This window comes from Pseudorasbora parva, chromosome 23 (assembly GCF_024679245.1).
Source record: "Pseudorasbora parva isolate DD20220531a chromosome 23, ASM2467924v1, whole genome shotgun sequence".
Classification (NCBI taxonomy): domain Eukaryota; kingdom Metazoa; phylum Chordata; class Actinopteri; order Cypriniformes; family Gobionidae; genus Pseudorasbora; species Pseudorasbora parva.
Genome location: NC_090194.1, coordinates 16,333,336 through 16,360,108, shown reverse-complemented (window position 1 = coordinate 16,360,108; position 26,773 = coordinate 16,333,336). Strand labels below are relative to the sequence as shown.

The following is a 26,773-nucleotide window of genomic DNA, read 5'->3' as shown; positions in this document are numbered from 1 at the left end:
TTAAACTGTTTGACATTAAATCTTGGAATATGCTTACAAAATTGTGTGCATTCATTGTGCTTTTGTTATATTTGTTTTAATTCCAAGAGTTCAGATTGTAAAGGATGGCTTAAAGAAGTTTATGCTTGTAGACCATTGCATAGAAAAAGGATTCTCTTTCAAATATATTTATTATGCATCCGTTTAACCACACAAAGAAGACTTTCATTTTAAAATGTGAGTTTTATTATTTAATTAGAATAAATAAATATTTAGCCTATATTTAGAATAAATAATGTTTAATATTTATTATAATAAATATAATATTTAGCCTAAATATTAATTCTTTAAGGAATCTACCCCTTCAGTTGAACCGGATGAGATGTGATATAATTTACCATAAATGGACAAGTAAGTGTGACGCCTGTGTTCAGCTGGGTTGTCATTGGCTGTGACTTTATCGCAGAACACGCTGTGATTGGACTATCTGTTTTAACTCATATAAAACGGCGTTTCATGTTACAAAGTATGTTTTGGTGTTATTACGTCAGTAATACGTTAAGCTAACTATAAAGTGTCGCTATGTTGTGAGAAATGACTCCTTTACTGAGAACCCAACCCTAACCCTAAGCATTTCTGCACACTTCTATGAACTACAGCGCCATGTTTCCCATTGCATTGATACAATGACAGATATATGGGTAATGTAGTTTAAAAGGTTTCATAATGAAACAATAAATGTTAAGTAAATTACATATTTAATGGACAACTGGATATTAAAATATGTTCATTGTGTAAACCTATATGACATATATGAGGGCCAAGCTGAAATTGTATATTTTACTGTGAGCACTTTTAAAAAAACCTTTATGGCAGCTTTCCATATATGTCTGAAAACTGTGGCCAACATTATTTAGTAAACATTGCATATGCAGTTGTCCTGCCAATTTTCTCTGTGATACGCTAACCAGACTTTGAGTTAAAGCCATTTGAAATATGCTTTTTTTTTGCTCTTCAAGGGGCCACTTCTGGGTCCCTGGAGGTGTAAGGGCAGTACAACATACACAGATCTATTCTCCTCATCACGGACAACAAACTTTGAGTCACATTTAAATATCAGAGTATTTTGTCTTTTCTATTCTAACGTCATGCTTGTGTATAGGTTTTGATATTGTAAGACCATCTGATGAAATACAGAAATATTTGAAAGAAATGTTGTAAAATAATAATTATTAAGTTTTATTTTCTTTTATGGATAAACACTAATAAATATAATGGATGAACCTGCAACAACTTGCCATTATCCACTTTCCAGAGTAAACAAAAACTATTTATATTATTTACACTTCATTATTACTATTAAATATAGGACAATGCACCATTAAGTAAAATAACAAGAGACATTGTCACAATTTCATCTACACCCTCTTCACGTACCTGGCATCGAAAATGTGCATGCTTTAATTTGTATTGCAGTAGTAGATGTACCAGAATGATCAACATGGATCATCTTCAGTTAAGCTTGAAGTGTTTGTAATCCTTCCCTTTATTTCACTGAAAACTGACATACTTGTCACAGCATGCAAGTATATACAACTTTTTGGAGCATTGTACCAAATATAATATAACCAGATAAAAAATGTTTACTTCTCAAGTAAAAATATTCTTGGTAATTAATTAGATAACCTAAATAAACTTGTTGAATGTGTATTTACTGTACCAAACACCATACACAATACTCACCTTACTTTATCACTCAACACTTTATTGGAGGATACAGTATACAGTTGATAAAGTAGAATAAAGTCAAATTAGATTCAAGATAAATAAAAATGGGTTTTAAAAAACACATTAACATCATATTAATCCATTCACAGCTGCTGAAGCCACACAAATGAGTGCCACATAATCCCATCCAGTCAACTATGATACAGAAAACAGATTTGATATAGTGTTGGAAAATAATGATTCATTATTACAACTAGACTGGTTTCTGTCTCTTCCCTCTATCATGTTCCTGTTCTTCTTCTTCTAAACAGTTCGCCCACTTGTACCCTACAGTATAATCAATGTACAGATGATGTGATCACTGATGTTGTGTAGCCTTTTCTCAACCAGAGGAAGAAGTCATATAATCCGGCGTTCTCCAGTCCTGGTCTAAAAGTAAAACAACAAACACAATTCATATTAAGTTTAATGTACAGTCAGGTTAACCTATGTTCTTCAGTAAACTCTCCACCTCAAAATGGGCAGAAATGCCAATTCCTGATTTAAATTTACAAAGCAGCAGTCAGTACATAAAATAATATACACATTGAAGCATTATGTATAATATTTCAGCCCATAATATTAGCCAAGTACTGAACAAAAACTAATTTACCCATATCAACAGCAACCTTTTAAACAGTAGATCTTTTAGAAAGAACTAACCAGATATTTCAAAGAACATTTACTATTTGATTCCTAATATGTCCCAACTCATTATCTTCTAAAGCTACCCAGAACCATCCATGGTCTACAAAACAATGGAGAAATACATGGAGTTTATAACAACTAAATGCTTTTTCCCACACTTGTCTACTTTTATCTAAGACAAACAGACGGTGCAGTTTTTAAGAACTGAAGGCCAAAAGTGTAATAATAATTGTATCAAAAAGGGAAAACAAATATTTACCATTTTAAATAAATCCAAGATACAGAACCTCATTTGCTTATTTTAGGAGTTATTAAAATATTTAGACATGAATAATGGTACGTATTTTATCAGAGTAGAAAGAATGATCACTGTTGAAATGAATAGTCCTTTGAGAGATCAACATCAAATTTTGTACTACATATTACAGCATTGCTTCAATACAAGACATACCAATGGACTTGCGCACTTTTCTGTCTTCTTCGGGCACAAGATGTCCATCTTCCTTCCTCACCCTAAACAAAGGACTTATTTTCTTAGCTTGCTTCGATATAAGGTCTGGTCTTTCTTCTCTTCTGTAAAACAAGAAAGTATCATTTACTCTGTGCAAATACTATTGTTTTTAAAACATATAAATTAAGACAGTTAAAAGTATGTAATAGCAAGCTATATCATAAGAATTTGTTTGAAAATGTAGATAACTCACTTGATTTTGTGATCACATAAATTATTTACATGCAAACGGGACGTTATAAACAGTGCAAGTGATCTGATTAAGAAAAAATAATTGAATATCTGATGTCATGTGACCAAAGTGGCTTTTTGAGGCTTTTGCATCTGAACTCTTCATATACAAATACAGCTCTGGAAAAAAAATTAAGAGACCACTTAACATTTAGAAATCCATGTTAAGTGGTCTCTTCATTTTTTTCAGAGCTATATGTACGAGAATCATACGAATTTGACAACTTGTTAAATCTTGTGAATTATTAAGACTTCGGGAATATGTTCTTACTGATTGAGATATGGGATTTGTAAGAATAAGTAACAACAAATGCTAAATAAAATGTTTGATAAAGGGTTCAAACCAACACATACATACCATTACAAATATTTGCTGTTGCAGCTTTTGGTTTTCTCCGTTACTTCTCCACAAACAAGAATGGGTTGACTGAGTCCGAGAGGCCCTTTTGGTCTTTTCAGGTAAAAAAAAAAAAGAAAGAGAGAAAAAAGTCATAATATATAATATATAGCATTATAAAGTATACTATTTAAATAACAATATTTGGATTTTACATTAAAATGCATTTAAAGCATGGTAATTGTTGTGGCTACTGTTTATTTACAACAAATATCACATTAAAAATATCAATTGTTGTGGTTACTGTTTATTTACAACAAATATCACATTAAAACTACCAATACTGTGGTAAACGCATGGCAAGTGTTTTTTTATTTTATTTTTTTATTGTGCTTCTACTACAAATGCCACGTTGGAACTACACTAGTAATTATTATTAAATATTAACAATTTTTTAAAGGTCTATAGCACGTCACGTGACAGTGTTTAATCACCCTATTAGCAAGGTGTGTTTATTTAGAAAGCAAAGAAATGCAAAGCCTCAGTGGAGATGATGACAGATACAATGCAGTGACTGAACATGATCGATAACGACAAGCAGAAAATACTTTATATCAAATATTAGGACATAATATGTATGACTACTCACCAACATGTGGCACACGTGATCTGATGCCAAACATCGCGATGTGTTCTGAATGAGACTTCTTCAGCGCGATTTCATACCGATAGAATTGCCGTCTAATGTTGACGCCAAAGGTTTCCCACTGAAAGCAATTGGGTTCCCAGTTCGTCCATCGCGTGACGCCGAGGGGTCTACCTGTGGCGTCTTCAGTGTGACGCCGGGGCGCGCGCGGTGCGCGGCGCGCGGCGCGGATAGAGACGGTGATTGCTTTTGGGTCTTTTCTTCACACAATTCAATCGTTTGGCCTCGGAATAGTTGGACTTTTTCAATAAAGTGTGCCTGTTGTCTGTTACAGTCTGTGTTTTATATCATATAATACGCAAATGGGTAGGTTTAGGGCGGGGTGGGGTTTGACTGCTGTTTCAAACGTGTATCATAGCGTAAATAAATGTAAATACAATTGTGCTGGCTGATTAAATTGAGAATCACACTCCAACATGTCATAATGTAAAAATTATAACCCAATATATTCCATCATAACGATAACATTCACATGCCCAACACGTCTGTTTATGACGTCCTAGGTTTCTCATTGAAATCAGTGGATTACCCAGTACGTCGAAAAATGGCGATTTAGGGGTACCCTGTGCGTCAACAGCTGACGTCAGGGTCCCTTGACCGTTCGGCAACATTTGACGAGTAGGGGTGAGACTGTGTTGATATAGACTGAGAAATCCAGAGAAGAGCAGAAACAGGAGATGAAGTGATGATAATAAAGAAGAGTTTATTGATTAATCTTAGTTGTGTGTTTCAATGCTCTTTGTCTGACAAGTACAAATCCAACAAGTAAGCAAAAGTGTTTCTGCTTCACAATGCGATTCTGTGATGTTAAAAACCTCGACATGGACATATTTTATCTCTTACTCATGTAGATAAACATCCCTTGAAACCACACAATCATTTGATTAAACAACAATAGAAAGAAAAAAAAAATAGTAATATAAACACAAAATTACACAAAAGAAATATATTGATGACAATGATTAAATAATAAATGATGGAAACCAAAAGGCTTTTTTTACACTGTGCTTAACCCTGGGATATCGTTGTTCACCATTTTTAATCCCAGGTAAAAGAACGTTTCAAACTAACTCTGGAGGCAATGCTAGAGCTTTTAGTAAACAGAACAAAAGAATTCATGAATATAGGTGAAATCATTATTTGTCACTATATCACAACATTTGAATTAGTGCTACCGGTTTACGTATACAATACACATCTTTATTTTATTCTTAGCTTCGTTTCATTCTTTTGCATGGTTTCTTATTACATGGCAAGAGCAAGTACAAGCACCTTTTGATACTCATGCATTAGTCAGGATATGCTATGATGAATATTGAAACAAGCTGGGTTTTTTTTTTTTTTTTTCACTTGTCATAGTTAATATTAATGGATACCTGGATAGTAAGGTGACATTTCTTACCATTATGTACCAAACTAATTTAAACAGAAGTCAGAGAGGTCAATTGAGGATTACTTTAGGCTTTTCTCTGCATCCGTTTTTGTGATTTCTCCCCAGGGTATTTCTGCAGGATTTGCATTATACTCCTCTGCAAACTGCTCATTGAATTCTGCCATCACATATTTCCAGTATGCGGTGGCCTCTCTGCTGGAGTCTGGATCAATTTGCCAGTCTGGATAGATTTTGCTGTATTCTTTATATGGATGCCACTGATCATTGGTGTCTGTGCACTTAAAGAATCTGTTGCTGTGCACTAGTGATGTGCAGATGTCGGTCACTAGTTTTTTAGAATCATCAAATCTGTAGTGGCCAAGACCTTCTGGTCTGTGAATTGAGACAAAGTGTTTAGTGTGAGCGTCTCCTCCAGCCTCACATGGTGCTTTACAGAATGGACACTGTTTTCCACAGCCATGTACTCGTTTGAAGAGGACATCCTGTGGTTTGGTTTGAAGACTAGATATCTTGCTTTGAAAGAAAGTTTCAAAGCAAGAGGTTTTCAGTGATGTATGCATGTCCATCAAAGAAAATTGAAGCCATTCAGCAAATTTGGGGGGATTTGCATTGGTCAGTGAGCTGATTTTGTCCACTGCGTCCTTGGGAAAAACAAGCGTTTTTACAAGTTTCTTACAAATGCTCTCAATAAATCCCTTGATGTCATTCATCTTTGGGTCCTTCTCGGTCTCTTCGATTGCCTGTTTAATTTCACCGATTACTTCATTGACAAGGTTCTCTTCTAATTTGAACATTCTGTTCTCTTCTGAAAAGTGCGTTTCGGTTTTGTCCAAAATAAATTCTTTAACAAACCCCTCATATGACGTAATGAAATGCACATATGTTTCAAATTTAGATTCATCGAGAAGATATTTCAAGACTGAAATCTGAAATGTTGTCCTTGATCCGAAAATTGCGGAGTTTTCACCTGTCACCATCTTGTCTGCCATTTTCATGCCCAAGTTCTCTGAAATATATCTTTCTATAGCAGGTTTTAGGCAGTTTCTCACGAATTCATCAGCTTTCTTCTGACACTGGTCTCGTTCACAGTAAAGGTCAATGAAGTCAGAGCGGTACGTTTGTTTCAAGTTCTCCAAGGCTGTTTGCGGGTCGTTTTCCTTGATAAATTTATTGTGAATCTCTTGAAATTCTCTGCTTGCAAATCCGCATATGTGCAGTTTAAGGGACAGCTCAAAATCTTCCGTTAGCTTAAGATCTTCATGAGCCTTAAGTTTGTCATCGATCAGGTTAAGAATTTCCCTGATGTACGTGTCATCATAATCATCCTTACTTTGCCTCTTTACTTTAGCATATTCCTGACAATCCCTGACAAGCTTGTCTGACATCACTTGAGCCAGCTTTTTATTACTTCCATTCCAATCGGAAAAAGTCCATGTTCTGTCTTTGTAGGCAATAAATTTCCCATGGCCACAACTGTTTAAATTCTTCACCTTGTCTAAGCTTTGGGCAGTTGAACTTCCTCTAGACTGAAGATTTGTCCTCAACTGATGAAAAACTCTTGTCCTGATATCTTGTGGTTTAAGTCCTACGCATGCAAATGTCTTGACAGTCTCCTGCCACATATTTTCAAATGCTTCTTTCAGCATTGCGTCTGACATGTCTGACTTTTTCTGACGACAGTCTTTCAGCAGGTTTAGGACTTTCTTCTCCATTGTGTCCATGTATGTCTTTTGAATTCCTTCCACCTTGATCATTCCATTTCGACGTGAAACAGCTGCATCCAATTTGATTGTGATAAAACGTGAAAGTTCCGTCTTCAAAGACTTGGCAGAGTTTATGAAGTCCTGTCGATAATTTTCAACTAGTTCAACATGACCTTCCCCTTTTTCATAGTATGATTCGATCTTGTTGTTAATTTCATCCTGTCCTTTTGAAATCTTAGCTTTTATTTCATCCAATAAGAGACAATGGACATCTTCAAAGGTGCAATTCTCAGATTTTTCATATTTTCCATGGTTTAAGATCCTGGTTTCAGCTTCTAATGCCCATGTGTGGGTTTGCTTTCTCAGTGTCCAGTCCCATCTGTTGTACTCCGTGCACAGTTTCATGTATGCATCAGCCACCAGGCTGTTTCTGAAACTAAAGATGAATTTCTCATATTTCACAGCTTTCCACAGGTCTTTGGTCCATTTAAGAAATTCATCAATGTTATAGGACTCGTAACGTTTGAAGATTTCCATTATATGCTTTTTGAGAGCATACACAGACTCGCTATAGCCAATACTCACTGGTGCCATTGGGGGGTTTCCATGCCACAATCCAGGGATGTAGTGGTCACCTGTCTCAGTGTCATAATTCATCACATCTGTAAATTTGCTGAATTCCAGTTTGTTCTCCATTTTGGCTGCAGCTTGTGTCATTTCATCCAGCTGTTCCAACAGAAATTTACGGTCTCTCATGTTTGAATCATGAGCAGAGACATCAGCAACATTCTGGTGTACAAACAAACACTTATGCTTCTTACCTATTTGCTTCATTCTGAGGAAGGCGTGAACAATGATCTGCAAAATGTCTTTCATCTCTGTTGAATTCTCCATGGCAATGTTTACAATTGTTACATCACTAAGTCCAACAACAAGAGTTGCCAACTCATTGTCATGTTCATGGCTGTTGTCCAGTTGTGCGAGCTCAGGGGATTTCAGTCCTTCAGTGTCAATTATCACTACATAGTCACAATTGAGTTCGTCTTGGCGATCATCTGCTACTTTAAGAAGCTGCATAAAGGCTCCTCTGGTGCACCTTCCACTGCTTACTGCAAACTGAACTCCAAACATGGTGTTCAGCAGCGTTGACTTTCCTGAACTCTGGACCCCCAAAACGGTGACAACCATAATCTTGTTTTTGGACCCCACCAGTGTTTTTAATTCAGAAAACACACCAGAAAGCCATTCCACAGGAATAATTGAAGAATCGCCATCCAATAGTTCAAGTGAAAATCCATCCAACAGTAGTTCAGCACAGAGTATAGGTAAGTGTTTCAGCTGTTTTCGGTAATTTGAATCTTCTGGAAGTGAGACTCCAGCCTCGGAAATCTGGCTCATCTCTCGAATGAAGTGTTCCACTCCTAAAGAACTGTTTGAAATCTTTTTATCAAGCTCAGCAATTTCCTGCTTATTTGCACAAACATCTTGACATTTCTGTTTGTACAGTTCTCTGAGTTGAGGCAGTACTTCATGTGATCGATTCTCTAGGCCAATTCTCAACCATTTTAAGAAGTAGGCCCGTTCTGGTGATGATATTGTACTGATGAAGCAGCTCATAGCAGCAGAGACGCCTTTTCTGAGTTGCTCTTCTCTGAGTTTCTTTTTCTGCATCTTAAGGCCTTCTTGGTAGTCTTCAATCTTTTTATCCCCAACTTTTCTCAATCGGCATTCCTCCTTCTCTAACTTAGCCAGCTCCATCAAGATCTCTCCTTGCAAGGGCAGCTCCTGCTTCTTGAACTGCACTATATCCTCTATTTTTGAAGTGATTTCCTCTGCCATTTTCTTTGCACGCTGACATTCCTGAGCATCCTCATCAACCAAGATTCCCAGATTTTGTGCAATCTCAGCTAAACGAACAACTGACATTTTCTTTCCGTTGTTCCTAATGGCATCTTGTAACTTGCTCTGTATTTTGTCTACAAAGTTTGCATCATTCTGCTTGGCTTTAAAGATGAAATTGCTTTTCTTCAGATTGAGCTTGTTGACGGTAGCTTTTATGTCCTCATTGTTGGAGTCCCCCACAAAAAAAAGCTGAGGCGTAAGTTTCTGACTGGGCACTGAAATTAACTGTGAATCTAAAAACTGGGATTCAAAGAACACAAACACAGCAGTTGAAGCCTCACAAAGAAAAGAGTACTGCGTTTCAAAGTGCTGGATGTCGCCCCTCAAGTTTGCAAATGCTACAGGCTCAGGAAAGACATCAATGTTCTTGTTTCCACAAGGAAGATACCAGGCCATCTCAACCAAGCCATCTGATATTTTCTTGTTGATGTTTCCACAATCCATATTGAAGTGCACAAAGGTATCAGTGTACTGCTGTGAATTGCTGAGCAGTTTATTCAGAATTTCTGATTTGGAAATGTTGCTCCTACCAAGTCTCACAAAAGACACTAACGGTAGCTCTGAAAGAACAATCCTTTCTTCTACAAATCCACTTGTGTCTGACAGGGAATGTGGTCTGTATTTTTTCACAATATCTCTCATTGCCCAAAGCATAAGAGTGATCTGATTTTTATCACAGTTTGGAAGCAGCAGAGGAACCGCAAACTGGCACATTGACATTTTCATGATCATTTCCTGCTGAAGAAAACTGTCAGAACAAAGAAACACTGCAGTCAATATGTCTAAAGGGTTTACTGACTGAGGATAGTCTGATTCAGCACTATCCTGATCATCACCCCACTCTGAATCTTCTGCCCCGTCTGATGAGGAACACTTAACACTCCTCGCTGTCCTTTGTAGCAACATCAGTCTCTTCAAGAACAGCCATGGCAGATCTGAAAGGGACTGGACAGGCACATCTGTCACACTGTTCTTGTTGATCTGCAGCACTGTGCGTAGTGTGAGTTTCTTGTCATAATACTCTTCCAAACTCAAATTTTCCAGGAGTTTCTTCATGATCTTCCCTGTAAATTAGAAGAAAATTAGTTACACTTGCTGCCTCTTGCCCAGTCAGCAGTGCATGGTTTTAAATCTTTTCCTGCAATTAACGGAAATTTCCGTAACTTGTGAGAAAACCCTTCCCACCCATTGATGGACATTTCTGGCGTGCAGTGTTATATGATAGGGGGCTCTATTACACCTCTTCTAAAAGAGTACTGAATCTCCTGATAAAAACGTGTGTATAAGATGCAGAAACAAGCGCTCACAAGTAAGCAGATGCATATGTAAAAACAAAATCATCAACATTAAACCACATATAAATCAAAAGTGCCTAATGTTACTGAAGTAAATGTCGATCCAGGAGGAGTCAGTGGTTGGTGAAAGTCATGTTCAGGGGTGAAATGCTGTTTCATGTATACTGGAGTTTTTAAAAGACTTTTATTCCCATGCTAAACTTGGACAAATTTTGATAAAATTCTCATAAGTTTTGGAACGTTTTTTTTTCGAGTAAGGGTCGAAGTGACGTCAAATGGGTAAAGTAGATATGGAAGGCCAACTGGGCCAAAGAGTGTGACATTTACGCATAAACCAACACAATCTCATGGTAATGCATATCAATAGTAAGAGTGTGAAATCTTGTGGAATGGATAAGCCAAAATGAGTTGACATGCAAATGCTACGCAGTTTTTCGCGTGCATATGATACTCTTGGGTAGGATTAGGGTGGTAGGTTGGGGTGTTCGTACGTATAATACGCCATAAAGTGTGAATCAAATGCACGCGAAAAACGACCTAAAAACTCATTTTGGCGTATACATTCCACGATTGCACACTCATACTAATTTATACGCATTTTCGTGAGATCAGGCTCCATAAACACGTAATTACGTGTTAACATGTCATTAACGGGTTAAGACGTTATGTGCCGTCATGGCACATAACGCATTAACAGGTAATTTTGTGTTGGCAATTTTAGTTCTTCCACAAGCACAAAGAACAGACTAGGATTGTAAATTATAAATAAATAATAAATTGTTTAAACATGACGTGCTCTTACTGCATTGAAAACAAAATTGGTCATCCACCACAGATTTATTTTCTCAGATAATAAAAAGATCTTATTTTATTACAACTGATTTTTTTCTTTCTGTTTTTTTGAAGAGACACTGCCCCTCTTTCCTCCTTATTGACAGCCTACATTTATAATATCTTTGATTAATGATGAAAAAGGTTTAAAAATCGTGACTGTTTGGATTGTTTTTCCCGCCGGCAAGCCACAGGCGTTCACTGAATGACCCATCTGGTTCGCGATTACAGATACAAACTTATTGTATTTTACCTTTACAATGAGCATAATAATTACAACAAAAATAAATAAAAAAAGAGAGAGAGAGGACGCAGTGTTTAGAATGAACAGTCAAGTAAAACACACACCGTCCATAGCAACGCGTTATGGCAACGACATTTCAGGGTGCGTCTCAATCAGCTCCCTAGTTCACTAGTCAGGGCACTGATCAGGGTGTCAGCCCATTGACTTATGTCCTGATCAGTGCCCTGAATAGTGAACTAGGGAGCTGATCGAGACGCAGGGTGACATACGTAAAAGATAAACGGGACTTTTCCACCATTTGTTACTGGTTTATAGACGTTGTTATATTAATTATAATTCCAATTCTGTTTTACTGTATTATCGATGATTGTTGAGAGGGGCACTTTTGATTAATTTTCAAAAAGGGCAGAGGTTTGAAACCACAAAGCCTCCCCTCTGCACTTCCCTGGTGTGAGTAACATTGTGTCCTGTCACAAAATGCGGCGAAATCTCAGACACGACATTAATAGTTAGATTAAGGTGTGTACGTGTCTGTAATGCTCTCCACACTCATACTCACAGGCATACTCCACATGTCTTAATCCGATTTATGTTTAGTTAGATTATGACTTTAATCAGATTAAGATAATTAGAAATCACTGTCTACACGGTAGCCTCTTAATCAGAGTATTGTCTTAATCAGATTAATATCGGAGTATTGTTGTCCATAAAAACGTAGTCACTGAAAACTGGAGTAATGATGATAAATTCTAGCCTAGGAATCTAGACGCACCCTAGTGGCAGCAAATCTAATCTGCCCGCGGGTGTCGTCTAGCAACTCTCAATACCCTTCTGAGCTGTAATCGCCTAACTCTTGCCGGGCCAATCACATCGTGTATAGAGTCGGTGGGCGGGGCCATAATGACGACAGCCGAGTTGCTTGCGTGCTTCTAGTAAACACAGAAATTGGCGAACGGCGGTCTTTCGAATCAGCTTTGACCGCGACTCTGGAAGACTTGGAGTTAAGCTTTTCTCTGAGAAAACATGCAGCCACACTTTAAATGGTAACCATTACTTAATCATGTCAAACACTTTATTTTTAGTTAAAGTATGTGCTGGACACACATAGGTCATCACGGGAGCTGATCATAAAGGAAGGCAAATTTTGCCACACATGAGAAGACTTTCTCTTTGGGTTTAAGCCGGTGCATTTAATCTAATGTGCGTATGTTTAGTGTCTTAGTTAATGGCACAAAAAACTAATTCCCAGATAATGCATAATTTTCCAACGTTCACAGAGATGTATTTGTTCTGCAATAACGCTTTTAGATTGGAAATTTAAAGGCTTTATATTACTATATCTATACTATTATATATTATATTAAGTATTTATTTTGATGCATCCATGTTGAACTTTTAATGTTCTTTCTATAAGGGATTTTTTTTTTTTTCACATGGTGGACCCCTATGTTGTTCCCACCTGGAAAGACAAATGTGGAGCTAGTGAATTGTTTGCCTGCAAGTTATTTTTTGCTTTCATATACTCATCCACTGAAAAAGAACCAACACACAAGTATATGATTTGAGCATGCATATTTTGTCCCAATACTATTATGACAATGTGTGGTCTAAGGATGTCATAGTATTTCCAGCTTGGAGCAGGCAGCAGGGTGAAGCTGACCACTATCTGCTCTGTGTGGAGTTTCTGTAATATTTTCAAATTCAACAGAAAGGGTTAGTGCGTTCAATTTTCATGGTTATTAACAAAATGCCAATTGCAGGTTATGTTGACAGCGAAGAGGGAGATACTTTTTCTTGATTCTCTTCACCCTGATGGCTTTTGAGACGAGACTTACAGAACTATATTTCGGTTGAGACCAAAGATATTTAATTTACCAGCTTTGTTCCCGGCATGTTTTTTGGTTACGATTTCAAAAAGGAGCCTCGTTCTCAGACTTCTTGTATACAGGTGTGGAACATGAGGGTGAGTGAATGAATAATGACAGTTCATTCAAAAGTTTAATTTAATTAATTAAAATTGTCATTAATTACTCACACTCGTGTTAATCTGAGAGCTTTCGGTCCCTCCACTAACAGCTATGCGACTGACAAATCTCGATCCGATGGAGGCATCACAGGAGACATGAAGTGAAGCAAACATTAGAGTCGGACATGTCTTGATGTCTTCCTACCTTGAAATCCTTCAAAGTCCTCTGAAGGCAGCCTTTTTCAGGTTTCGGATGCAGCCCATAGACACATTTGCTGTGGCTGTTTGGAACTATTGTCAGTCGAGAGAGCAAAAACAAAGAATAATGACAATATAAAATATCACTTGTCACAATATAAACTTTTTAACTGTTGTATAAAATCAATATCTGTTTGCAATCACACTAATATTCTGGAAATATTGCTTAATATTACGTTATAAATATTTAAAAAAGAAAACATTTTGCCACCATATCTTGAATTTCCTCAACCCCCTGATAATATTCAATCCTCTTATTATTGTAGCCACAATGCCCGTCTGTGCATTTGGCAAACAGCCAGATGCCTCTCGCTTCTCCGGAGGTGCTTATCAGATCATGTTAATACGATTGATGGTCAGGTAAAGGCACCACAACATCTGAAAAAAAAAACCTTTTGATCTCCCTTGGGGGACATCAAACAGACCCCGTTGTGACTTTTATTGCCTGCACGATATCTGACACCGTCCGAACAACCTAAACACACAATCGCCAGTTACATTTAACAAATACGTTTTGAATACTTTGTGCTTAGTAACAGACCTTCCCCCAACACAACAGAGAAAGATTTCTCCGTTACCCTGGAAACCATCTGATAAGACGTTTTACGGCCCAAAAGAATTTGGCCACATGAAGTTTCAGACACAAAGAGTTTAAGACACAAAGCTTGTAAAACACACGCTTTTGCCTCAAATTATAGACAAACCATCTATAACTGAACATGCACCCCAGGACATTATATGTAAACACATAACTGTCTTGTAAAATTTTCTTCTGTATGGTATTTTGCATCTTTTTGTCTTTGTCTTAACAATTTACTAGTTCAGGTAACCTCATGTTCCTCATGTTCATATGTCATGTCTCCTATCAAATTAATGCTCACTTCACGACTTACACTTCCATGTATGTCACTTATTCAGAGAATGCAGTGTGTGTTTGTTGCATTAATTAGAGTATGAATGGGCAGAGATTCAAGCTTGAAACAAAGAGCCATAAAATCTCCAGAGGAATTTCCCGCTTGGAAATCCCAACAATCTCATTGGTTAAGTCCCACCCTCCTGGGTTAGACTACTCCCAGACCTTAAAAAGGGAGGTGCTCGGATGCCCTCCCTCTCTCTTGCTCTTCCCCTCTTCCTTGCTCTCCTCGCTTCCCTACTGCTTCATCAACTTACTAGCCCCCGAGGGCATTCTTCAGAAGGAGAACGCAGCCCATTTCTAGAGCTACCAGCCGCTCCACACTGACCTCGGAAAGAACCGCCGGACACGCAGGACATTTGAACTCGGAACACACGCACACACGCGAGAAGCCAAAACTAAAGCAAGTATTCTTATTTCTAAAATCCAAACTGCTGTTAAAAGGGTTGTGTTATTTTCCCGTTGGGACAAGTTAACTTCTTGAGGCCTCTGTGTTTGATGAACTGAAGGAAAGCTGCTTCTCATCCCTATCTCTCTCTTTATCTCTCTAATTTTAGTCTATTCATTATTCTCGTTTATGTACCATATTCTTTCGTTTACTATCTATATTTCTACTGTCTTGATGAATATTTAGTGTGTACTTTCTGTGTGAATCGTAGTGTTATTTTTAGTCTGTGTTTATTAAACTTCCAAAAGACATTTAATGAGTTGAATCTGTTATTCTTCCACATACACGAAGTCAATGAAACTTACGATCTAACGTTACCTAACTGCTTATGCTACTATTTTAGTAAAGTAACTTGTACGACCATTTGAAAAATTTACTTTGTCCTGATCAGTAAAGTTAATGTTTCTTATGCGCTCGTAAAGCAGTAATCCTTTATTGAGAATTGATTTGAAAGTCTATAACTAATTTGCAGGACAAACTTGGTAAGATAATTTCAAGCAATTCCGTAAAGGGTTACTTGTATTTAATTAAACATTTTTCCCTATCGGAAAATTTTAATACGTAATGAACGACTAGCAAATTATATTCATAAATTCGTGAATATTGAATATTAAATCCCTTTTGAGTTAATTATTCCCCGAGACATTAAACTCACAGTCGTTTTTGTTACATTATTAAAGGTCCTGTTCTTCGCGATTCCATCTTTCAAACTTTAGTTAGTGTGTAATGTTGCTGTTAGAGCATAACTAATACCTGTAAAATTATAAAAGCTCAAAAGTTCAATGCCAAGCGAGATATTTTATTTAACAGAAGTTCCCTTTGAAAGCCTACAGCGAACGGCCGCTTTGGACTACAGCCCTGTACTTCCTGCTCTAATGACGTCAATAGAAGCGTTTGTTGTCTAACCCTCCGCCCACAAGAATACACAAAAAAGGGGGCGTGGTCTTGTTGCTCTCCCATGTGGAGAAGAGTGCACAATGGCCCTCATTTATCAAAAGTGCGTACACCAAATTTCCAGCGTACACCCAAACCCACAGTGACTTTGAGATTTATCAATATTGACGTTGGCGTACGGCACGCTCAAATCCTCCGCAGCTCAGGTGGTGGTGTACGCACGTTTGAGTCAGTGCGAAAATGCGCAGAAAACAATTCCAAACACCATAAAACGCACTGACAAAGATGCTATATTATGACCCACTGTAAAAAACAACAACATAGTAATTATAAACTTCAGTGTTTATTTTTGAGCAACATGGACTTCAATGTTTAATTTGCGTGATACCAAGCATTTGATTTGTAGGCATATGTATTCCTCCAGTTGCGAGCCTGTGCACAGACTGGGACTGAATAATTCAGATTGACAAAATAATAAATAAATAAAAATGACACTTAAATAATAATAAAATAATAACATTCTTCTTCTAAATAACTAAGCGTCATTAATAATAAAAATAAGAATCTTACAAATTGTCACGCAATTATTATTGTAAATGAATAGTACTCCACATCACATCATATCGTACACCCCAATACATCTGACGTGATACGAAATTAAATGCTAATTGCTAACAGCAAAACACGTGCTGTAATATAATGCATTGTGATAGGTAATTTATCATCCAAACAGCTATTTAAGCTGAATTGAGCGCGTGCATCTCCCTGTTATGGTAAGAGGCGGGACCTTTCCGGGCAATGGCCCTCATTTAACATTCTTGCGTAGAAACGAGCGAATATGTTGGCGTAAGATTATGCTTACACTCCTCTCACCACCTGATTTATGAAGCTGTGCGCGCCTCTGCAATCCAGGGCCCTCATTTATCAACGGTGCGTAGAAAAGGTTCTACATTTTGTCATAAGACTGAAATTTAGAATGTGTCTAAGTACAAGAAAATCTGTATTTATCAAACGTGCGTACACAGTTCTTACGCACATGAGTAAGCAATCGTTGTTGATAAATCCCACGTGCGTAAGTGCCCGTTCACGTTCAGTCATTAGCATTCAGAAACGCCTCCAATGAACCATATATGGTGACAACACATCCCTTTAAAAATCACGAGATTGTTTTTTTTACCTCACCGCAATTATGGCAAAAAGAGGAACTTCACAAACACAAAATGAGTCAAACATTTTGACGTTGACGACAATGACGACAATGACGTTTAACAACAACAACAACAAATTTGTAACACAAATGATTATTTGTCTAGAAGAGAACAGAATGAAACACTTTTCTATTTACATAATTAAATTTGTCGGTTTATGATGGTGCTTTTATGGCGATGTGGGGGCAGTCTGTGGATCCAATTATGTTTGGAAATCTGGCGATTGCATGCAAGCCCCATTTTATTTTGGCTTGTTGAGGATTTCAGTAAGGGAACTGTGGGTTGGGTCCAAGGAAATAATTGCATCCAACATTTGTATTGTATTTGTATTTATATCTATATATCCATCTATCTATCCAAATAATCTATAGATAAAGATATATATACACAATGCGCACAATTTCGAATAATATATATAAATTTAGTGTCAAACCAATTTAGCACGATCATTCGAATATACTCCCAGGTTTCTACTGATACAAAGCCATATGTTAATTGCTGAAGTAACCCTTTACATGCTGTTTTGTGTAGTATCGCTGTTCTACCACTGCGTAAGCATGCTCAGAGGTGTTCTTATATTTACACACATTTCTACGTATAAGTACAAGTTGGTAAATCCCACACTTTGCGTGAAACTGTTCTTACGCACTCACTACGCACAGAACTGTGCGTACGCACCCTTGATAAATGAGGGCCCAGGTGTACGCGATACCTGCCCTTGATAAATTCCGCGGCTGAAAACGATCATCATTAGAATAACACGGCCCTATATATTCAAGTCTCCACCTCCCCACACCCTCATTTTACACCATGGACACACGGAAGACGGCAAAGAAGCAAAACTTCTCCGACGTGGAGATCGGGCGCGCCTCAATCATCTCACTAGTCAGGGCACTGATTAGAACATAAGTCAATGGGCTGACTCCCTGATCAGTGGACTAGTGATATGATTGAGACGTGCCCATCGAGACAATTACCAGGGAAGTGGAAAAAACAAAATGGTTTTGTTTGAGAGTTTAAAGGGTTACTTCAGCGATTAGCATATGGCTTTGTATCAGTAGAAACCCTGGAGTATATTCAAATTATTGTGCTTTTCCCCCCTCATATCTCCCTGAGACAAGAGATTTATGCATTTTATTTCTGGAAAAATTCCTCCTATGATGCAAATTGACGATTTTTGCATCATGTTTGCCCAAAGGCTAAAGACTACAGCCAGCAGAGGGAGCCATTTCCGCATGTTTTGAATCCGCGCATGGGGGATGGGAGATCACACTCAGCTCGCAGGGAGAGCTCAGCTGGCAGCTACAGGCACTCATTTAAATGGAGCTATGGTGTACAATGCAAGTCTTTTAACTTCTCAAATTAATTTCTATGAAACTTAAGCTTGTAAAGGCATGAACTGAAACGCGCCAGACTGAACTCGCGTTGTGAATGTATGCCGCGAGTGTAGTCGCGATTACCTCAGCTCTCATCACTCGTGCAGTTAGTGCTCAGTGCTGTGATACTCGCGCGGTGACTCACTCATCATATTGAAAAGACACGTTCAGTTTTTAATTGTAGTGTCTCCTCGAACTCAGTCACTGTAATCAAGTTGGTGGCGTTGGGAATGGCACAGGGCAGCGAAGCATTCTGGGAATTGTAGTCTTTCATCCCCATGGGACAAAAATACATTTTCTGTCTTTTCTCAGTCTAGAAGACACCAAATTAAAAAATAATTTCACATTTCTACTACATTGATGACCCAGTTTAAATACAGATTCATCTTCCCAGCGCTGAAGTACGCCTTTAAACATTTACATTTAATCATTTAGCAGACGCTTTTATCCAAAGCGACTTACAAAAAAGGGGAGAGCAATAGAAGCAACGAAACAATTCCCAGTTTAAAGAGTGGGATTAAAGGCACCCACAAAAACAAAATGTGGACCTAAGTTAAGAGTACTGTTAATAGTGTGGGGGTTGAGAAGCACACTCCAGCAGTTTAAATAGCTGTTTGGATGAGAAATTATCAAATGCATTGTTTTACAGAACATGTTTTGAAACAATTACCATTTAATTTCGTATCACGGCACATGTAGGCTATTGGGGTGTACGATAGTGATGACGATGTGATGTGGAGTACCATTCAGTCACATTAATAATAGCATGACAATTTGTAAGATTCTTCTTATGATTTTTATTATTAATGACGCTTATTGTTATTTAGAAGAAATATGTCGTTATTATTCATTTTATTAGTAGTATTATTTAAAAGAAGAAGGTCATTTTTATTATTTTGTCAGTCAAAATTATTTTAAGTCCCAGTCCGTGCGCAGCTGCCGGGCCTAACCCCTGAAACGTCAGGTAAAGCGCACAGGCTCGCACTGGAGGAATACATATGCCTACAAATCAAATATCTTTGGTATAGTCACACAAATTAAACATTGAAGTCCATGTTGCACAAAAATAAACACTGAAGTTTATAATTACTATGTTGTTGTTTTTTACAGTGGGTCATAATATAGCATCTTTGTCAGTGCGTTTTGTGGTGTTTGGAATTGTTTTTCTGCACATTTTCGCACTAACTCAAAACGTGCGTACACCACCACCTGAGCTGGCGTAGGATTTGAGCGTGCCGTATGCCAACGTCCATATTGATAAATCTCAAAGTCACCGTGGGTTTGGGCGTACGCAAGGTGTACACTGGAAATTTGGTGTACACACTTTTGATAAATGAGGGTCATTGGACAGCAGCATAGCGCACAATCACAACACGGGAAGCGCTAGCCTAGAAGGAGGGACTTGATAGAACAAGGAAATCACAGGCCGTTTTTAGGACAGAAAACAGCGTTGTACAGATAAGAAAATTGCGTGAAAAATACTGTGTTTTAACCGCGAAACAAACTCATGTTATATTGCACACTGTAAACACAATCACAGCTTCAAAAGCATATGAAAAACGGGACCTTTAACAGTTCCCTTTCATAGGTTCACTTCGACGTTGTCTGAAGCCCTTTATACCATCACGCCATAGATTTATGCCAGTAGATTTTAGCACCGCTCGGAGAAATACATTGCATATTATTCAGCGTACTATGCGCTATTTCATCAGATTTCATTCAGCAAGCAACATTTTTGTGGGTTAGGGTTCTGCCAGGGCTATATGAATTGTCCAAGCCATCAGGACTCCCGCCCGATAAATAAATTGTAGATCCGACCCTGAATCCGACTTTTTTTATTTAAGTGCAAATTTAAATCACTGTTAACTGATATTTCCTACACAATAAAGCAAAATAAGTAATGAACAGTCTTAAAGGGATCCCCTGGTGTTAAGACTTGTATGGCTTAATATAACAAATGATGTATCTTACTGAAATATGTAGTAGAAAACCCATGAAAAAACAAAAACAAAAAAAGATTGTATTTTTGGACCATGGGGAGCACCATTTTGTTTGCGTTCTAGGGTGATGACGTAGAATGGTTGCACTTGGCAATCAGCTGGCGTTATCCGTAACTATTTTTACCACAATACAACTCAAATTGTTTCAAAGTTAAACAAAACCAGTTAATTGCTTTGTACTTTAAGCTACACTGTGTGAGGGGTTCGAATGCTGGTCGCCATGTTGCCAACGGTGTCACATTATTTTTTTAAAATATAGTTGTTTTATTGAACAAATACAAAAGCAAACAGCCACAGTTCAAAAAGGATTCAACAACAACACAAATATAAACAATAGACCGAGGCATCAAAATGAATTAAACAAACAAATACATAATTAAATAATAAAAAAGAAAACTATAAAAAAGGAATCTATAAAAAAAAGCACAAAAAACAACAACAACAACAACAACAACATTGAGCCAGGGGTGACATGCAATTTATAGTAGCCTAAATTATGTTCAAGAGAGTGAGACAGTGAAAAATATGCCAATGCCTTTTTTTCCTTTTTACATTATAAAAAGGTATATATACTTATTGCACCGCATAGAGGACTTTAAAGCTTTGGCATTGCTGGAAGAAAAGACAACCTAAATAACATTTCAGATCTTTACAAAAAAAATTATAAAGAAAGGTTTTACAGACAAAAAATTTTGCACTTGTGTATAAAAAAAGAAAAGAAAACGTAGCTAGAAAAATAAATAGATTTATAAGAAAAAAAAAACTTGTCTTTAAGACTATTGTCAAAGTTATACAAAAAATACAAATGGGACATCCTTAAACTCCAAATAAAAATGGTCTAAGAGAGAAACGCATACAAACAAACTAAATTTCTTCCAAAAAAAAAAAAATTACTTGAAAACAATCCCAAAAAGGTGAGGGACAGACTTATCTTCCACTCCACAAATGGAGCAAAGGGGATCAATCTCAGGAAACATTTTTTTGATATAAATAAATTGTCCCGTGTGTTTCTTAAATGCAGATATGTATTCTTTATATTGTAGACAAGTATGCTGAAGTAGTACAAATCTTTAAAAAATGAAATATTGAATGCAAACAAAAACATCTGAATTTCCCAAATGGGGTCAAGCAAGTGTAAACTATTTAATCAATGTAATTAGTGCCACACAATAATAACCTTGGAATATATAGTCTACATTTGTATTTTCCAAGTCAGGTCTTGTAAATGTGGAGACTTAGATTCTTATAAAGATTTTATTTAACTAGGCAATATGGTATAAAAGCATCAAAACAACTACTTTAAGCTTACAAATACTTGCTGCTAATTTGTTGTTTTTTGGTTACATCTTATAAAGCATTTTGTAGATTGCATTTGAATATCACTCTACTAGTTTTACAAGTTTGATATCCTTGATGTTAAAGGGGTACTTCAGCGCTGGGAAGATGAATCTGTATTTAAACTGGGTCATCAATGTAGTAGAAATGTGAAATTATTTTTGAATTTGGTGTCTTCTAGACTGAGAAAAGACAGAAAATGTATTTTTGTCCCATGGGGATGAAAGACTACAATTCCCAGAATGCTTCGCTGCCCTGTGCCATTCCCAACGCCACCAACTTGATTACAGTGACTGAGTTAGAGGAGACACTACAATTAAAAACTGAACGTGTCTGTTCAATATAATGAGTGAGTCACCGCGCGAGTATCACAGCACTGAGCACTAACTGCACGAGTGATGAGAGCTGAGGTAATCGCGACTACACTCGCGGCATACATTCACAACGCGAGTTCAGTCTGGCGCGTTTCAGTTCATGCCTTTACAAGCTTAACTTTCATAGAAATTAATTTGAGAAGTTAAAAGACTTACATTGCATACCATAGCTCCGTTTAAATGAGTGCCTGTAGCTGCCAGCTGAGCTCTCCCTGCGAGCTGAGTGTGATCTCCCATCCCCATGCGCGGATTCAAAACATGCGGAAATGGCTCCCTCTGCTGGCTGTAGTCTTTAGCCATTGGGCAAACATTCCTCCTATGATGCAAAAATCGTCAATTTGCATCATAGGAGGAATTTTTCCGGAAATAAAATGCATAAATCTCTTGTCTCAGGGAGATATGAGGGGGAAAAGCACAATAATTTGAATATACTCCAGGGTTTCTACTGATACAAAGCCATATGCTAATCGCTGAAGTAACCCTTTAAATGTACAAATCAGTGTTTAAGGAAATTCATCACTGTTAGTGATTATTCAATTAAGGCTTATGGGAAATGATTAGCACTTGCATTTTACCAACTGTGTAATATTTCTGTCACTAAGGAGAGTAAAGAGCTGGATGATGTCTTACATTGTATTTGTATGATGGGTAAATATTATATTGACAAAGCAAGATAGGCCTACCTACTTTAATTTCAAACCTAACTGCAAAGTATTTGCTTATGATTAATGTTATGTTTAAATCCAGGTAAGCATGAGGACAAGAAAGTTCTCAATTCTCAAAGTTTTATTCAGTCCACAAGCAGGACAAACAAACCAACAGTACCAGATGGTTACGATGACAGCAGGTGCAACAACTCTTCCATTCTTACGATACCCTTTTTATAGGTAACAACATGTGAACTATAGCGCCATCTCCTGACAAAAACACAACAATTAACAATTATTATCAACTCTTCAAAAAATCCCCTCCAATAAAAAAAAAAAAAAAAAAAACCTTGAAAACGTATTATAGAATATTATAGGTTTTTTTTTAGGTAAATTGTAATTTATCTTTATTTTCTTCTTTGTATAACCATATTCATTGTCCTTTATTGTTTATTTTGTATTGATTTATAGTTATGCAATAAATAAAAAACTATCGGATCGAGTGGTAGCAACTCAAATAACTGCCGTAAATTGCTTTGCCATTGTCAAACAGGAAGTAAACATTTTCGCGCATGCGCAGAACAAATCGTGTTTCCGGTAAGGATCGAGTAGTGACATGCCCATCGATTCATACTTCGAATTCGGACCGGAAATAGTAAACTATCCGGGTATCATTGGAATACTCTTTTCAACATACTATGATTTGGGACATACTAATTCTATTTTCGAATAATATTTAGTATGGATAGTATGCGAATTGGGACGCAGGGACGCTAATATTCACTGGATGGTCATACACTTTTACACCACTAGATGGGGGAAATATCACAGTGTAGCTTTAAAAACACACTTAAACATACATGGGCACACAAACTCTCACACAGACTCGTGCTGCGTCCCAATTCGCCTACTTATACTACGTCCTAAAAGTATGTACTCTTTTTGTGAAGAAAAAGTATATACTTTTGAGTGTGTAGCAGAAAAGTATGCAAGCTTCGGGACATACTACTTCGCCATCTTTAACGGACTCTGTCGCTTGGTTACGAGCATTCCGTCACCGTTTATCTGCCCTGTCAATCATCGTCAGATTCGTCACAGTTCAAATCCTTCACATTCAGTTTAATCTCCTACCGTATCGGAGAGAAATGTAGCCGCTCGTTGATCTGCCATTTGTGGGTCTTTAATGCAGAGACTCTCCTCATGTATTTACAGTTTAAATATAATGATGCATTTAAAAGTTAATGGCCAAACGTGTCATTTCAAAAGTTCTCAATGCTGCTGTGGGTGAAATATAATGTGACAACACTGAATAAATATATTTTTGTCAGGTTAAATATTGATAGTTGGTCACTCAAACCCCTTTATCTAAACTTCTCTACTTAACCGTCGAACTCGCACATCCGTCATGTTTGTAGTTTTTTAACGCTTTTTATCCGCGTTTGTAGTTCTAATCGAATCCTCGTCCAACTCGCAATGGGTTGTGGGCAATATCAGCTGTTAGAGTGCCCATCGATCCATACTGTGAATTCGGACCGGAAATAGTAAACCATCCGGGAATCTTTGGAATACTCTTTTCAACATACTACGATTTGGGACATACTAATTCTATTTTCGAATACTATTTAGGATGGATAGTATGCGAATTGGGACGCAGGGTCACTATGGGATCAGATTCCCGCCAATTGAATTGCATAAAATAAGCATGAATCAATTTTAAAAACACCTGTGAAAATATAACGCACAAAACTGAAAAATCAATGCAAAGTTAACCAGAATCACAAACAACGCGGTTACAGAAATAAATTATACTGTAAACGAAAGTTTACACAAAAGTTTAAAGTTATATTGCTCAAAACTGAATCATGAATTCAAAATGAATTTGTGGTGCGCAATTCAATTGGCGGGAATCACACACACACACACACACACACACACACACACACACACGGTTCCAATTCAGCAGGCATGGTTGAATCTGAAATCACCCTCAAAGCCTCATTCACCATCCTTGCTATCATAGATAGACGGTTGATATGCAGTAATTAACTGTAACGCCTAATGTGACCAGCAGAGGGAACCATGGAGGGAACTATCTAGGTATAGCACCATGGGATAGGGGGGCATGAGGAAGAGCAGAGACGGGTGTTTTCATACGTTTTGCTGATGATGTTGGTTCGTAAATTAAAGTTTGAGCACAAGCTCAAACATGTGAATTAAAACCTCATTATTAAAACTCATCTTTAAGACACTCCCTACTTTAATTCACCAATACAGTTCATTTGAAGAGTGAATGAAAACGACTGTGTGAAGTCGGACAGCTGTTGTGTACACATCAGCTGTAGTCGTTGCGGTGCAACGAGAGACTGAATGAGTGCACTCAAACATGTCCACTATGGTTTCGGACACCACTACAAATGGCCGTCCCTGTCGGTGGAGACTGCAGCAGCTCAACATCTCGATTGAGACAGAGCAGTCTGTGTCAGGTGTGTGTGCGCGCCCGCCGATCTGTTTGTGACTTTGTGTGCACATGTATGTTTGAGAGTGTTTTTAAGTACAATTACAAAGCAATTAACTGGTTTAGTTTAACTTTGAAACAATTTTCTAGTTGCTGTGGTAAAAATAGCTAACCATTCTACGTCATCACCCTAGAACGCTAACAAAATGGCGCTGCCCATGGTCCAAATATAAAATAGATTTTTTTTATAGATTTAAAGATTTAAATTTAAATAACGTAGATCTTTCATGGGTTTTCTACTTCATTTTGTAAGAGACATCATTTATGTTATATTAAGCCATACAAGTCTTAACACCAGGGGATCCCTTTAAAGCTGTTTTTGTGAAAATTGTAGGCCATGCATTTCCCCAGTGGGGCACAACTTACAAGCAGCCATGTAACGTTATATTAATGCTACATTAAAAAAGACAGCTAGGCTACTTACCCTGAACTTAAAATGCTCCTTTGACGTCAGAAGGGTGATGACCAGACCACCCCGAGCACCTGTCTCTTTTATCTCATCGGACTGTACCAAATCACAGAGGGGAGGATGACGTAATAGTTACAAAAACGTTTGATTATATCAATAGAGTCCTGTTATTAAGTAAAAGATTAAAGAGTTATAGATTTATCTCTACTATCATAAAACAAAAGTTCATATTAAACTTTTCCGTTTTAATTTGCTTTCAGTTTCAGTTTCAGATCAGTTTCTTATTCTGTTTTCTTTCTTGAAGTCATTTGATTTGCAGGACTCTGAACAGGAGTAAAATAATAAAAACAAACTGCCATTTATGCAGATCTGAAAGGCATTCAGACAAATCATTATGATGCCTTTTGGAAATATCATTAGAAAACATGGAATTTGTTTTCACTGTTAAGCTGATAGTCCTGTACTTCTTAGAACAGATGAACTTCCCAAATTATATCTGGAAATTATTTCTGGAGTTCAAGGTACCCTCACCCCAAGGGGCCAAAATTAAGTAATATGGGGTCCTCTGAAAAACTGAGATTTTTAAAATTATTTTATTCTTTCAAACTAGTGTGCTCTTGACGCATGTTGTTCCAGACTAAAGCGTATATGAATTTAAAATATACAAAATCTTAAAATCACTGACGAACTCTAAATGTAATGAGATGTTTGGGGGCTTAATAGTACAATCCTAAAAAGACATAAAGATATTTTTTATGACGCCTATTATTTATATGACTAATAAATCAATCAAAGAAAATATTGTCTGCACTGTTTTTTAAAAATGCAATTATCACGCCAGTTTTTAAATACAGTAATAGATATGAAGTATGCAATTATAGAC

General features: G+C 37.2%; 1 protein-coding gene and 1 long non-coding RNA gene across 2 annotated transcripts; both read right to left on the bottom strand.

Annotated features, from left to right (window-relative positions):
- Positions 1-1,737: 1,737 nt before the first annotated feature.
- LOC137062845 (uncharacterized) lies at positions 1,738-4,651 on the bottom strand. The gene is made up of 4 exons (XR_010901291.1): positions 4,123-4,651; positions 3,495-3,587; positions 2,846-2,967; positions 1,738-2,136 (listed from the first exon to the last, which is right to left on the bottom strand). It is a non-coding gene; the product is annotated as an uncharacterized lncRNA (long non-coding RNA).
- A 211-nt stretch (positions 4,652-4,862) lies between these two features.
- LOC137062739 (up-regulator of cell proliferation-like) lies at positions 4,863-25,977 on the bottom strand. Its single transcript, XM_067433638.1, has 3 exons — positions 25,906-25,977; positions 13,719-13,804; positions 4,863-10,241 (listed from the first exon to the last, which is right to left on the bottom strand). Exon 3 carries the CDS (start codon positions 10,231-10,233, stop codon positions 5,632-5,634), a length of 4,602 nt encoding a protein of 1,533 aa, XP_067289739.1. The 5' UTR covers positions 10,234-10,241; positions 13,719-13,804; positions 25,906-25,977; the 3' UTR covers positions 4,863-5,631.
- Positions 25,978-26,773: the final 796 nt, after the last annotated feature.